Source organism: Phyllobates terribilis, unplaced genomic scaffold (assembly GCF_046119375.1).
Source record: "Phyllobates terribilis strain yellow unplaced genomic scaffold, ASM4611937v1 Scaffold_5__5_contigs__length_657084704, whole genome shotgun sequence".
In the NCBI taxonomy this organism is placed as follows: domain Eukaryota; kingdom Metazoa; phylum Chordata; class Amphibia; order Anura; family Dendrobatidae; genus Phyllobates; species Phyllobates terribilis.
Genome location: NW_027362765.1, coordinates 526,196,615 through 526,212,551, shown reverse-complemented (window position 1 = coordinate 526,212,551; position 15,937 = coordinate 526,196,615). Strand labels below are relative to the sequence as shown.

The 15,937-nt window shown below is 47.7% G+C and overlaps 1 protein-coding gene across 4 annotated transcripts in view; it reads left to right on the top strand.

Moving 5' to 3' along the window:
• Positions 1-15,937, top strand: part of LRRC20 (leucine rich repeat containing 20) — a 742,986-nt gene that overhangs the window by 388,667 nt on the left and 338,382 nt on the right. For all 4 annotated transcript variants that reach the window (XM_073685732.1, XM_073685728.1, XM_073685730.1 and 1 more), the window contains exon 4: positions 14,613-14,780. In XM_073685732.1, coding sequence (XP_073541833.1) covers positions 14,613-14,780 — 168 coding nt within the window. The remainder of the gene's footprint in view (positions 1-14,612; positions 14,781-15,937) is intronic.

The window sequence follows — 15,937 nt, the reverse complement described above, 5'->3', positions numbered from 1 at the left end:
GGCTCACAGTCTACAAGGGATGGGTGAAGATACAGTAGGTGAGGGTAGAGCTGGCTGTGCAGCGGTGTGGTGGAGCAAAGGTTACTGCAGGTTGTAGGCTTGTCGAAAGAGGTGGGTCTTCAGGTTCCTTTTGAAGGTTTCCACCGTAGGCGAGAGTCTGATATGTTGGGGTAGAGAATTCCAGAGTAGGGGGGAAGCACGGGAGAAATCTTGTATATGATTGTGGGAAAAGGAGATAAGAGGGGAGTAGAGAAGGAGATCTTGTGAGGATCATCGGTTGCGTGTAGGTATGTACTGGGAGACTAGGTCACAGACGTATGGAGGAGACAGGTTGTGGATGGCTTTGTATGCCATGATTAGTGTTTTGAACTGGAGTCTCTGGGCAATGGGGAGCCAGTGAAGGGATTGACAGAGAGGAGAGGCCAGGGAATAGCGGGGGGACAGGTGGATTAGTCGGGCAGCAGAGTTTACGATGGATTGGAGGGGTGCGAGTGTGTTAGAGAGGAGGCCACAGAGCAGGAGGTTGCAGTAGTCGAGGCAGAAGATGATGAGGGTGTGCGCTAGTGTTTTTGCAGATTCGTGGTTGAGGAATGTGTGGATCCGGGAGATGTTATTGAGTTGGAGTCGGCAGGAAGTGGAAAGGACTTGGATATGTGGTTTGAAGGAGAGGTTAGAGTCCAGGGTTACCCTGAGGCAGCGAGCTTGTGGGACTGGGGAAAGTGGACAGCTATTCATTTTGATGGATAGGTCAGATGGGGCGGCTGAGTGAGATGCGGGAAAGATGATGAATTCAGTTTTATCCATGTTAAGTTTTAGAAATCTAGCAGAGAAGAAGGATGAAATAGCGGACAAACATTGTGGGAGTTAGTAAGGAGGTGATATCAGGTCCAGAGAGGTAAATCTGTGTGTCATCAGCATAGAGATGATACTGAAAGCCGTGGGACTCTATGAGCTGTCCCAGGCTGAGGGTGTAGATTGAGAAGAGCAGAAGTCCTAGGACTGAACCTTGGGGGACTCCCGCAGATAGGGGGCAAGATGAGGAGGTGGTGTGTGAGTGAGAAACACTGAAGGTCCTGTCTGTTAAGTATGAGGAGATCCAAGATAGGGCCAAGTCTTTGATGCCGAGAGATAAGAGAATCTGTAATAAGAGGGAGTGGTCCATGAGTCGAAGGCAGATGACAGGTCCAGAAGGAGAAGGACAGAATAGTGTCGCTTGGATTTGGCAGTTAGTAAGTCGTTGGTGACTTTAGTCAGGGCAGTTTCAGTAGAATGGTGCGGTAGGAAGCCAGATTGTAAGCGGTCAAAGAGGGAGCAGGAGGAGAGGTGGGAGGACAGTTTAAAATGGACGTGTTGTTCCAGTAGTTTTGATGCATAGGGGAGAAGTGATATGGGGCGATAGCTAGTTAGAGAGGATGGGTCAAGGGATGTTTTTTTGAGGATGGGTGTGATCGAGACTTGTTTGAAGCATGAGGGGAAGACACCAGTTGTTAGTGACAGGTTGAAGAGGTGAGTTAGAGTTGGGATGAAGACTGTAGTAAGGTTAGAGATGAGGTGGAACGGGATAGGGTCAAGTTCACAGGTGGTGAGGTGTGACTTGGAGAGTAAGGAGGAAAGTTGATCTTCCGTAATGTCGGAGAAGCTGGTTTTGAAGGAGGAGGATTGAGTAGATATGAGAAGGGGCTGTGGGGACTTTAGACAAAGCTTTGTGGGATGATATCAATCTTCTGCTTGAGAATGAGGCAAAGTCCTTGGCTGAGATGAGAGGAGAGGGAGGAGGCGCTGGGGGACGGAGGAGAGAATTGAAAGTGTTGAATAGCTGTTTAGGGTTGTGTGACAGGGAGGATACGAGAGATGAAAAGTAGGTTTATTTTGCTGCAGCGAGTGTGGACTTGAAAGTAGTGAGTGACTGTTTGAATGCAATGAAGTGCTTGTTGGAGTGGGACTTTTTCCATCTCTTCTCAGCAACCCTGGAGGCCCTTCTCAGTTCTTTAGTCAGGCTGGTGTGGCAGGGTTGCCTGTTGATTGTGCTAGCTTTGGTATGTGTGAGGGGGGTGTAGTGCTGGCGTCCCTGCCCTCTGCTAGGCAGGGACGCTGTTCCCCTCATCGCTCTGCTCCGTGCCCGGCGTCCCTCTCCCGCTCTGCTGGCAGCGCGCGCTCCTACCCGGCCACTGTGCTTAGGGCGCGCGCGCCCTCCCTCCCTCTTAAAGGGGCCGCGCGCGCCGTCCTAAGGAGTCCCCGGCCAATGGCCGGAGGACTTTACCATATATAAGGCACCTCCTCCAAAATGGAGGTGCCCGAGCAATGTTGTTGCACCGTTCTACTCTGCTTCAGCCCTCAGGTCCCGTTGCCAGTTACCTGCCAGATTCCTGCCAGCTTGCTGTCCTAATCCTGCCTGATTTCCTGTTACCTGCCTGCCTGCCTGAGGTCCGACGGTCTGCCTTACAACTCCGGTCAGTCTGTCTAAGGACCAACTTGCCCGCTCACCTGGGAGCGCACATCAGCTACCTGCCTGCTTGCCTGAGGTCCGACGGTCTGCCTTACAACTCCGGTCAGTCTGTCTATGGACCAGCTTGCCCGCTCACCTGGGAGCGCTTCTCCGCTACCTGCCTGCTTGCCTGCCCGGAGGCTCCGCTGTCACGTGCTGTGACCACCAGCTATTCCAGACTCTTGCCCGCTCACCTGGGAGCGCTTCTCCGCTACCTGCCTGCTTGCCTGCCCGGAGGTTCCGCTGTCACGTGCTGGGACCACCAGCTATTCCAGAGACTCTTGCCCGCTCACCTGGGAGCGCTTCTCCGCTACCTGCCTGCTTGCCTACCTGGAGGCTCCGCCGTCACGTGCTGTGACCACCTGCTATTCCAGAGACTCTCACTTGCTCACCTGGGAGCACACATCCTCCATCTGCCTTGCTAGCCTACCTGGAGGTTCAGCCATCACAGGTCGTACCTACCCTTTACCTAGAGACTGCCCCGGTCACTTGCCGTGACCTCCAGCCCGTTCTTCCAGAGACTGCCCCGGTCACTTGCCGTGACCTCCAGCCCGTTCTTCCAGAGACTGCCCTGATCACTTGCCGTGACCTCCTGCCCGTACACCCAGAGACTGTCCCGGTCACCTGCTGTGACTGCCTGCCTGGTCGCCACCCGCTCCCTTACAAGGACCGCTCCCTTGTATAGTAGCCCAGAGGTTCCGCCTCCCAGACCCGTTACAGTTTGCTCGGGCCATGGAACCCGGTGGCACCCAAGCTCCCTCGCTCTCGGACCTGTGTCATGAACTGTCCCGTCAAAGGTCCCAACAGGAGTCCATCCTGGGTCACCTGCGGAATGTCAATACTCGCCTGGACACTCTGACTGTTCCACCAACAACCTCCGCCAGTGCCATGTCTCGCAATCCGGCAGCTCCGCTGTCCACTAACGCCATGATATCCTACCCCGGACCTCGGCTTTCTGCACCTCCTCGCTTCGGAGGCGACTCAGCCCAGGCTCGGGGCTTCATAAATCAGTGCACCCTGCACTTTGAACTATTGTCCCACCAGTTTAACTCCGACCGAGCCAAAATTGCATTCATCATGTCCCATCTCACCGGGGAGGCCCTGGCCTGGCTAAATCCTCTATGGGAGAGAGGAGACCCCCTGGTGTCCAACTTGCCTGCTTTTCTCACGGCTTTCCGGAAAGTCTTCGACGAACCCGGACGGAAGACCTCATCCGCATCATCGTTGCTACGCCTCCGTCAGGAAAGTCTCACCGTGGGCCAATATGCCATACGGTTCCGTACCCTTGCCTCGGAGCTGGCCTGGGATAACGACGCTCTGGTTTCCGTCTTCTGGGAGGGTCTGTCCGGCCGTATTAAAGATGAACTTGCCGGTCGGGATATTCCTACCACTCTCGATGACTTAATAACTCTTGCCACCCGGATTGACCTACGGTTCCAGGAGCGTGCCAGAGAGGTCACCCGTGAGAGGAGGTTACCACATCTAGCTCCTACTTTTCAGAAACCCGTCACTCCTTCTGTCTCTAACCAGGTACACCCTCCTGAGCCTATGCAGGTCGACCAGACCAAGATGGTCAAGACCCGTCAGGACTTACGCCGTGCCGAGGGGACCTGCTTCTACTGTGGCAGTAAGGAGCACCGGATCCGTGCCTGCCCGGAGAGGTCGGGAAACGCCTGTGTCTAGGTTCGCTCAGAGAGGTCCACCTAGACAAGAATAAATCCTCTCCATCCCTGCTGTTGTCAGTTTCAATCGTCTACGGGGAGAACCGTTATTTCGAACTAGCCCAACTGGACTCTGGAGCAGCCGGGAATCTTATTTCACAGTCCCTGGTAGAGAAATACCGCATCCCCACCAAACCTCTGGCAGTACCCTTGTCTGTTGCTGCCGTGGATGGGGGGCTCTTACCACGCCCCATCCAACTCATCACCGAATCCATTACTCTGCAGGTGGGAATGCTGCATTCTGAAAGTATCTCCTTCCATGTTCTGCCTGGACTCTCTCACGCCCTCTTGCTAGGCCTACCTTGGCTCCAGAAACATGCACCTGTTCTTGACTGGCAGACCGGAGAAGTCCTTCGCTGGGGACAGGGCTGCCATAAGACCTGTCTGGTTCCCGTTCATCCCGTCCGTCCTTCTCCTACCCCAGCTAATCTACCTGGACTTCCGATTCCTTATTGGTCTTATGCTGATGTCTTTAATAAAAAGGAGGCAGAGACACTACCCCCTCATAGACCATACGACTGCCCTATCGACCTGTTACCTGGTACTTCTCCTCCCCGTGGGCGTATTTATCCATTATCCGCTGCTGAGACCCGGTCGATGTCCGAATATATTGAGGAGAATCTGGCCAGGGGATTCATCCGGAAATCTACCTCCCCGGCGGGAGCAGGCTTCTTTTTCGTCAAAAAAAAGGACGGCTCTCTCCGTCCCTGTATAGACTATAGAGGTCTTAACCAGATCACGGTGAAGAATAAGTACCCCCTTCCGCTCATTCCGGAGTTATTTGATCGTCTGAGGGGGGCTAGAATCTTCACCAAACTGGACCTCCGTGGGGCGTACAACCTGGTTCGTATCCGTCAGGGGGATGAATGGAAGACGGCATTCAACACCCGGGACGGCCACTATGAATATCTGGTAATGCCCTTTGGCCTCTGTAACGCTCCTGCCGTCTTTCAAGAGTTGGTCAATGACATCTTCCGGGACCTTCTCTACTCCTGCGTAGTGGTGTACCTGGACGACATCTTGGTCTTCTCTCCGGATCTCCAGACTCACCAGAGGGATGTTCGTCAGGTCCTGCTCAGGCTCAGGCAGAACCATCTCTACGCTAAATATGAGAAGTGCCTCTTTGAGCAGACCTCGCTTCCATTTCTGGGCTACATTATCTCTCAGACCGGCCTACAAAGGGATCCTGAGAAACTGTCTGCCATCGAGAAATGGCCCCGACCAGAGGGGTTGAAGGCTATTCAACGGTTCCTGGGCTTCGCCAACTATTACCGCCTCTTCATCCCGCACTTCTCTTCCCGGACTGCCCCAATTTCCGCGCTCACCCGTAAGGGTACTAATCCCAAAGAGTGGCCGCCCGAAGCAGAGGAGGCCTTTCTTTCCCTAAAACAGGCCTTCTCTTCCGCCCCGGTGCTGCATCGCCCGGACGGCAACAAGCAGTTCTTCCTGGAAGTTGACGCCTCCTCCTCTGGAGCCGGAGCGGTACTTACTCAAAAATCATCTTCCGGGAGAATGGTAACTTGTGGCTTCTTCTCCAAACTCTTCTCCTCTTCTGAGCGCAATTATTCCATAGGAGACCGAGAGTTATTGGCCATCAAGCTGGCGTTGGAGGAGTGGCGTTACCTACTCGAGGGGGCTCTTCATCCGGTAATAATTTACACTGACCACAAGAACTTGGCTTACCTCCAGCATGCCCAGAGACTTAACCCGCGCCAAGCCCGGTGGTCCTTGTTTTTTGCTCGCTTTGATTTTGTTCTTCATTTTCGCCCGGCTGACAAAAACGTCAAAGCAGACGCCTTGTCCCGATCCTTTCTGGTGTCCGATCTCGAGGAAGAACCTAAACATATCATCTATCCCGCCAGAGTAATGCAGGTGGCTCCCGTGAGTCTAAATCGTCTCCCTCCCGGTAAGATGTTTGTTTCAGTACCTAATCGGGAGAAGATCCTACACTGGGGCCATTCGTCTAAACTAGCTGGCCACGCCGGTCAGAAAAAGACCCTCCAGCTTATTGCCCGGCACTATTGGTGGCCTACCCTGCACAAGGACATAATAGACTTTGTTTCTGCCTGTGTGTCCTGCGCCCGCAACAAAGTCCCGAGACATCTGCCAGCCGGACGCCTCCTTCCGCTTCCTGTACCTGCTGCCCCCTGGCAGCATATAGCAATGGACTTTATAACTGATCTCCCCGTCTCTGCCGGTTGTACGGTCATTTGGGTGGTCGCTGACCGCTTTTCCAAGATGGCTCACTTTATTCCCCTGCCAGGCCTTCCGTCTGCACCCGAGCTGGCTAAAGACTTTATCCGCCACATCTTCCGTCTTCATGGCCTGCCCCTCCACATCGTGTCGGATCGTGGGGTACAGTTCACCTCACGTTTCTGGAGAGCCACTTGTAAACTACTAGACGTCACCCTGGACTTCTCTTCCGCTTACCACCCACAGTCCAATGGTCAAGTGGAGCGGATCAATCAGAACCTGACCAGTTACCTCCGGCACTTCGTTAATGCCCACCATTCTGACTGGGTGGATCTCCTACCATGGGCCGAGTTCTCTTATAATAATCACGAGAGCGAATCCTCCTCCAAATCCCCGTTTTTTGTAGTCTTTGGTCAGCATCCTCGAATTCCTTTTCCTGTCTCCACCTCTGTGGACAACCCGGCTGCGGAATCTCTCGTTAGCAAATTTTCCTCCATATGGGAGAGTACCCGGTCCGCACTCCTTCTGTCATCCGAGCGTATGAAAAGACACGCTGACAAAAAACGCCTGGATCCTCCACAATTTCGTCCAGGAGATAAAGTCTGGCTCTCATCTAAATATGTTCGACTCAAGATACCTTCTTACAAGTTAGGGCCTCGGTTCATCGGTCCTCTGGAGGTCATCAGTCAGATCAACCCGGTGGCCTATAAATTGAAACTCCCGGCCAACTTACGGATCCCTAACTCCTTCCATGTATCTCTCCTCAAACCCGTGGTGCTTAACTCTTTTTCCAAGTCTACAGGTACGCCTCCTGCTCCGGTTTCTGCTGAGGACGAGTTTGAGGTAGAGAACATTCTTGCCACCAAAAGGGTAAGAGGAAAGACCTTTTTTCTGGTAGATTGGAAGGGGTTTGGTCCTGAGGAGAGAACGTGGTAGCCCCGGGAGAACATCCATGCCCCTCTCATCCTAGCTAAATTTCTATCTGGCCTAAAAAAGGGGGGGCCTAAAGGGGGGGGTACTGTAGTGCCGGCGTCCCTGTCCTCTGCTAGGCAGGGACGCTGTTCCCCTCACCGCTCTGCTCCGTGCCCGGCGTCCCTCTCCCGCTCTGCTGGCAGCGCGCGCTCCTTCCCGGCCACTGTGCTTAGGGCGCGCGCGCGCGCCCTCCCTCCCTCTTAAAGGGGCCGCGCGCGCCGTCCTAAGGAGTCCCCGGCCAATGGCCGGAGGACTTTACCATATATAAGGCACCTCCTCCAAAATGGAGGTGCCCGAGCAATGTTGTTGCACCGTTCTACTCTGCTTCAGCCCTCAGGTCCCGTTGCCAGTTACCTGCCAGTTACCTGCCAGATTCCTGCCAGCTTGCTGTCCTAATCCTGCCTGATTTCCTGTTACCTGCCTGCCTGAGGTCCGACGGTCTGCCTTACAACTCCGGTCAGTCTGTCTAAGGACCAACTTGCCCGCTCACCTGGGAGCGCACATCAGCTACCTGCCTGCTTGCCTGAGATCCGACGGTCTGCCTTACAACTCCGGTCAGTCTGTCTATGGACCAGCTTGCCCGCTCACCTGGGAGCGCTTCTCCGCTACCTGCCTGCTTGCCTGCCCGGAGGCTCCGCTGTCACGTGCTGTGACCACCAGCTATTCCAGACTCTTGCCCGCTCACCTGGGAGCGCTTCTCCGCTACCTGCCTGCTTGCCTGCCCGGAGGTTCCGCTGTCACGTGCTGGGACCACCAGCTATTCCAGAGACTCTTGCCCGCTCACCTGGGAGCGCTTCTCCGCTACCTGCCTGCTTGCCTACCTGGAGGCTCCGCCGTCACGTGCTGTGACCACCTGCTATTCCAGAGACTCTCGCTTGCTCACCTGGGAGCACACATCCTCCATCTGCCTTGCTAGCCTACCTGGAGGTTCAGCCATCACAGGTCGTACCTACCCTTTACCTAGAAACTGCCCCGGTCACTTGCCGTGACCTCCAGCCCGTTCTTCCAGAGACTGCCCCGGTCACTTGCCGTGACCTCCAGCCCGTTCTTCCAGAGACTGCCCTGATCACTTGCCGTGACCTCCTGCCCGTACACCCAGAGACTGTCCCGGTCACCTGCTGTGACTGCCTGCCTGGTCGCCACCCGCTCCCTTACAAGGACCGCTCCCTTGTATAGTAGCCCAGAGGTTCCGCCTCCCAGACCCGTTACAGGGGGCGACCGAATTGAGGGCTGCAGCTGTTGTGGTATATAAAACAGCAGCAACATCTGTATCATGTAAGAAGCTTATGTCTGTAAGGCTAAGTGCCCACGATGCAGAAATGCTGTGGAGCGTTTCTGCATCTCCCTGGCAGAAAAAACGCATGCGGATTTTACATGCGTTTTTTCTGCCAGGTAGAAGAGTTTGTGAAGCATTTTGAACATGCGATTTCGCATGCGGGTTGTCAAGCGCTTTTCCAAGCTATTTTAGCATCACTTGGAAAAGTGCTTGACAACTTGATCACACTATATAAATCCATGCAACCGGCATGGATTTATGTTGTGTGACCAAGTTACGATGCAGCATCTATAGTAAAAAAAGAATAAAAATGTTGAAAAATAAAAAAAAACATTATACTTACCTTCCGATGGCCCCCGCTCTCCTTCTCCGGTGTGTCTGGTGTCTTCAGCGGCTCGTGGTGCTCTAAAAAGGACCTTCCATGACGTAATTTAGTCATGTGACAGGTCACGCGACCGCTGACGTCAGCGGTCGCGTGACCTATCACATGACTAAATGACGTCATGGAAGGTTCTTTTACACCACCGCGAGCAGCCGAAGAGCCAGCAGCGCCGACGGGAGCAGACAGGGGGCCATCAGAAGGTAAGTATATGTTTTTTTTTTATTTTAATTCTTTTTTAACTACAGTTACTGTGGTACTTGTGTCTGGAGGATAGTCTCCTGTTCTCCAGACCCGGGTACCATCCGCGCATTGAATCCCATAATATCCGCATGTGTACGTGTAGTCAAGCGGATGTTATGCTGTCCAATGCAAGTCGATTTCGCCACGATTCCGCAAAATTAATGGTTGTTCTGCAGATTTTTCTGCAATGATAATCCGCAGTGGAAATTTCCACAGCATGTGCATAGCACATGCGGATTATCATTGGGAAACATGGCAGACAACTTAACAAGCGTCTTTAATGCGTTTTCGCGGCGGAAACGCATTAAATCTGCATCGTGGCCACGCAGCCTAAGAGCGAGAAGGAATTCAAAGAGTGAGTGTAGGTCGAGGTGTTTGAGATTTCTGCGAGGTTATGCAAGTATGTGGAGTGGGGATTGTGTTTAATGGCCCCACATAGCCCTCCAAACAGTATCGTGGCCCCCACATAGTCCTGAAAACAATATCATGGTTCCCACATAGCCCTGCAAACAGTATAATGTGCTCCACATAGCCCTCCATATAATACAATTGGCCCCATATAGCCCTTCATATAATTTAATGGGCCCCACATAGCCCTCCATATAATATGATGGACCCCACATAGCCCTCCATATAATATATTGGCCCCACATAGCCTTCCATGTAATATAATGTGCCCCACATTGCCTTTCATATAATATAATGTGCCCCACATAGCTCTCCTTATAATATAATAAGCCACACATAGCTTTCCATATAATATAATGGCCCTCCATATAATACAGGGTGGGCCATTTATATGGATACACCTAAATTAAATGGGAATGGTTGGTGATATCAACTTCCTGTTTGTAGCACATTAGTATATGGGAGGGGGAAAACTTTTCCAGATAAGTGGTGACCATGGCGGCCATTTTGAAGTCGGCCATTTTGGATCCAACTTTATTTTTTTCAATGGGAAGAGGGTCATGTGACACATCAAACTTATTGAGAATTTCGTAAGAAAAACAATGGTGTGCTTAGTTTTAACGTAACTTTATTCTTTCATGAGTTATTTACAAGTTTATGACCACTTATAAAATGTGTTCAAAGTACTGCCCATTGTGTTGGATTGTCAATGCAACCCTCTTCTCCCACTCTTGACACACTGATAGCAACACCGCAGAAGAAATGCTAGCACAGGCTTCTAGTATCCGTTGCTTCAGATTCTGCACATTTTGTATCTTCACAGCATAGACAATTGCCTTCAGAAGACTCCAAAGATAAAAGTCTAAGGGGGTCAGATCGGGAGACCTTGGTGGCTACTTGTGCAGGCATCTTTATGGTATTTTCATGTAAAGCAGTTTTGTTGCAGAGATATATCTGACTACCTGATTCACTTGTGGATCTTGTGGAAATCCATGATTAAAAGTTGTTCGATTAGGGCATGATAGTATATAAAGTCAGGGGCAGAAAAAGACTGACTCCTGTGCAAGAACAGTATATAGGCCATTCTTTGTGTCTGTGGTAAAAGCTGCTTACTTCTTTGGAGGTAAATGTGGGCCCCCTTAAATTTTCGACCCATGTGTAGTTGCACAGGTTGCACCAATATTATGTCTGCGCCTGTATAAAGTTATAGGATTTAGAGAATAATTTTGGATTTTTCATTGCAAAGATTACACACATATGTATCATTGTGATAATGTTGGCACAGACTTTGTTTGCATGTGTTGCCACCCACGGACTAATTAGAGTCCTTTGGGACCCATGGTAACTTTTGGACCTGAGTTCTTTCACACAAAAACACACCAGTATGTTACTCGGCTGAGCTCCAGTAGTGCTGCTAGGGTCTAAAAAGATATATGTCTCCCTTTGTTAAAAAAAATACCAACATATACCATGTTTTGCGGACTATAAGACGCATCAGACCATGAGACGCACCCCAAATTTTGAGGATATAATATCAACAATCTTAAGATTACAAGTCCATCTCCAGAGATCTTGATGTTGCTTTGTCCACGGTGCCCAACATAATCAAGAAGTTTACAACCTATGGCACTGTAGTTAATCTCCCTGGATGTGGATGGCAAAGAAAAATTGATGAAAGGTTGCAATGCAGGATAGTATGGTTAGTGGATAAGCAGCCTCAAGTTCCAAAAAATTCAAGCTGTCCTGCAGGCTAAGGGTTTATCAGTGTTAGCATGAACTATCTGTTGACATTTGAATGAAATGAAAAGCTATTGCAGGAGACCCATGAGGACCCCACTGTTGACACTGAGACATAAAAATGCTAGACTGCAGTTTGCCAAAATGTACGTGAGTAAGCCAAAATCCTTCTGGGAAAGCATCTTGTGGAAAAATGAGACAAAGATAGAGCTTTTTGGTAAAGCACATCATTCTACTGTTTACCGAAAAGGGAATGAGACCTACAAAGAAAAGAACACAGTACCTACAGTCAAATATGGTGGAGGATTTTGGGTCGCAATATAATGGCCAGTGGCAGAAAGCTGGGTTTGCGTCCTAGGTCATGGGTCTTCCAGCCGGACAATGACCCAAACATACTTCAAGAAGCACCCAGAAATGGATGAAAACAAAGCGCTGGAGAGTTCTGAAGTGACCAACAATGAGTCCTGATCTAAATCCCATTTGAACCCTTTTGGAGAGATCTTAAAAATGCTGTTGGGAGAAGGCAGCCTTCAAATATGAGAGACCTGGAGCAGTTTGCAAAAGAAAAGTGATCCAAAATACCATTTGAGAGGTGTAAGGAGCTTGTTGATGGTTATAGGAAGTGATTGATGGTTATAGGAAGTGATTGATTGCAGTTAATTATACCAGAGTGTGCAACCAAATATTTAGTTGAGGGTGCCAACAATTTTGTCAGGCCCATTTTTGGGGTTTTGTGTGAAATTGTCCAATTTGCCTTTTTTCTCAATTTTTTGTGCTGTTCCAATACACACAACGGAAATAAACGTGTATAACAAAACATGTGTAATTGCAATAATTGTCTGGGAGAAATACTTCATTTTCTGGAACAATTTCAAGGGTGCCAACACTTTCGGCCATGACTGTATTTGGTTTTATGTGGTTGCTTCAAACATAACAGTGTCTGCTATCCCTACTCCATTTCACATCAGGAGATTTAGACTTGGTGCAGGATCTGTGATCATGACATAACTAAATACATTCACTCTGCAACATTGAAATTGCAACACGAAGAAGGAAAAGTTGCGGAGTGATATAAATCATAGGAAGGATAGATGTGTTAATAATATGCAAATGATGAAAAAATGGAAACACAATTTTCAAAATATTTTGCTGTATTTAATATCGAGTATGAGCACCAAAAACACGCACTTGGCTTGGCTGCTATCAATGAGTTTATTAATGGTTGCATAAGGAGTATTCTGCTATACTAAATGCACTTGGGCATGAAAATCATTAAGATTTGCTCTTGGCAGCTCCCTTTGCAATTTCCGACCAATGTGATGTATGTGAGACAAGTGTGGAGATGCTGCAGGCCATTGTAGCACGTTTAAGCCACCCCAACAGTAGCGCAAGCAACATTATGCCACCCCATAATTACTCACAAAATACATCAAACAAAGAGGTGAGAGGATCCCTCAAAAATATATAGCATATATAACCACAGAAAAAAATGGAGGAAATAGGATCCAATAAATAAAAAATGACAAATTTTATTGAAACCTATTAAAAGTCCTAAATAATTAAAACTTAACAAGAAATCCAGATGTATGTATGAAAGCATCCTGGTACATCATACCTATTTACATGCGGAAATTAGATTGAGTTAATATGTATTATTCAAAGAAAAAAAATGGCCTGTAACGATAATTCATAATGTGAAGAAATAGTAAAAGGAAAAAAACAAAACAAATAGACACTCCAAAATAATGAATATAATAGACCATTATGATTGAAATGAAATGCCAAAGACCAGAGAGTAAAAATGGCTGATTAGTAATAAGTAGAAAAATTAACTAACGCGTAACATGGCTGTGTGAATTGAAACGCCATGCCATGTGGTTTTTCATTTAAATCATAATGTTTTTTTATCTAAATTATTATTTTTTGGGGATACGCATTGCTATGTTAATCACCAGTATTTATTTTTATAATCGCATAATTCAAACATGTCATTACTTGCATCGCATTATGCTAGTGCCAATATCCACACATATCTCTTTCCATTATGGATTGCCGTTAGACACCATTTTTGTTCTTTGAATGGTACATATTAGCTCAGTATAATTTCTGTATGTAAATAGGTATGATTTACCTGGCTGCTGGCACACATACATCTGGATTTCTTGTTGTAGTTTTCATTATTTTGGACTTTTAATGGGTTTTTTTCATAAAATTTGTCCTTTTTTATTCATTAGATCCTATTTTCACAATTTTATTTCTGTAACCCACCCCATACTATAATCCTGGGAGTAGGACCGATGTGATGTTACCTTGTGAAGGTGTTCTATTGGCCTTTTGCCACCACACTCAAAGGTTATCTTGGTGTAAATCAAGAAGACAATGGAGGCTGGAATGGTCTATCATCATCAATGATAAGACCCACTTTTATCTTGGACGCAATGATAGCCAGAGATTGGTTTGAATGAGGGAACATCACAACGGGCCTACTCCCAGGAATATGGTGTGGGGTGGCACAATGTACAGTAGCCGACCCCTCTAGTCTTCATACCAGGTACACTAACAGCTCTGTGTTACATTGATTTGCATATCATTAACGTGGGTATTGATCCTATGAGTTTCATAAATCCACAACTTTTCTATCTTGGTGTTGCAATTTCAATGTTGAGGAGCCATATTTTTGAGGCTGGAATTAAATTCCCTTTCTCTTCCGATCTTCAGTGCCCTGCTTCTGTAGAACAGCCCCTGATCCCTTCTTCCCCACTCCCCATTGGTTGCACTACTCCAGTCTTCCCCATGCAGGCCTTTTGCTCTTTATGCTGAAGGATCAGAAGCTGTTACAGCCTGCCCGCTTTCTTCTTTTATGGGACTAAACATCCTTGGAGTGGACAGACTGTGAGGAGCATGGCAAGGTGTGGCCTCCTCCTCCATTGTTTTCAACTGCATGCTCGTCGTGAAGACACACCTACAGATGAACGTGCAGCTTCCCCAAGGTTCCAGGGGGGCCCACTCTCTCTCCGGGTACAGTTATGGTTGCACCCTCTTTGATATCATTACATCTCTACTTGCCACTGTAATTTACTTTCATCTCATGTCGCCATATAGAAAACATTGAGAAAGCGTTTGATCTTGCTTCATAAAAAGATTGCCTTGGTTTTTCATTATATCCGGTCTTAATATTCTTATTGTTTTGTGTCACAGAGCTCAATATTGATGGAAACTTTCTTGAAAAACTCCCTCATGAAGCCAGTCTTCTATGTAACCTCAAAATAATCAATTTAGCAAGAAATAAGCTTGGCACTTTCCCAGATGAACTGACAGAAATGCAGTGCATAGAGAGCATCAACTTGGAAGGCAATCAGATCAAAGGTATGTGGACAAGTGTTTTCATGTTTCTTTGTGTCTTTATTACCATGAATATAACAATAGTCAAAAACACATTTGCTGATATTATTTTTACAGCTGATTTGCAGACAAACTTGTAAGGCAATCAGATCAAAAGTAGCTGAATTTTTTTAAAGTTTTTTTTCCTTTCTTACCATGAATGTAACAATAGGCAAGAACACATTTCTACACTTGATTTGCAGCCTTATTAAATACTATTCAAGAAAGTACACATGATCACACGGATTTGTCAGAGGTTTTGTACTGTGTCTTTATGGTTTCTATATAATACAATAACAATATGTACTGATATAATTTGATACAATACTGATACTAATATATATCTATTCAAATTGTCTCTTCAGAGAAAATTTGCATATTTCCCAGAGGAGCATTGTGGCTTGAAAAGTCTCCTCACCTTGATGTGCTTAGCATGTCGCTCTCTGCAAGGAGAAACATTACTTCTTAGATACTGATATAGCTACTGTTTCTACTATGTTCTAATGCTGTCTGTTTAAAACATATATCACTAAATAAATGTACTAATATTAGACAGGATATATCACCAGTATCCTGAAGGATGCAGAGTGCAGATAAGTAGGGTTCTGCACAGGTACAAATTGGTGGTAAATATTTAGTTGCATCCCTATCATAGATGATGGCTATGGATGATCAGTATTCCTAAGGCACACATTTTAAAGCATTACTTCAAATATCATCTTAAAAGCTCCATTTTGATATGCATCTACATATATTAAATTAAGTTTCTAATCTAGAATTGAAAATCTAGATAGCCGGAGATTGATTTTTTCAAGGGAACATCACATCGGTCCTACTCGCAAGATGGCATAATGGATGGTAGTTTCAATCATTTGAAGGCTACAAACTCTATTTCTTTCCGAATGGAAGGCAAATACTAAATTACAAGTGATTTATTTTGTGTCGCTATAGGAGGTACTTACTAGTTAATAAAATCCTGTGATTACAGCAGCCTCTGCATTGATTCAGGCAGTGTGTAAGAGTGTGTAGCGCCCCGAGGGCTCGGCCGCTACAGGGGTATTGCACCTCAGACCAGAGGTGTGATATTCCACTCTCGGGTAAGGATGGAGTATGGACCAGGGCTCAGTTAGCTGCATGCAGCA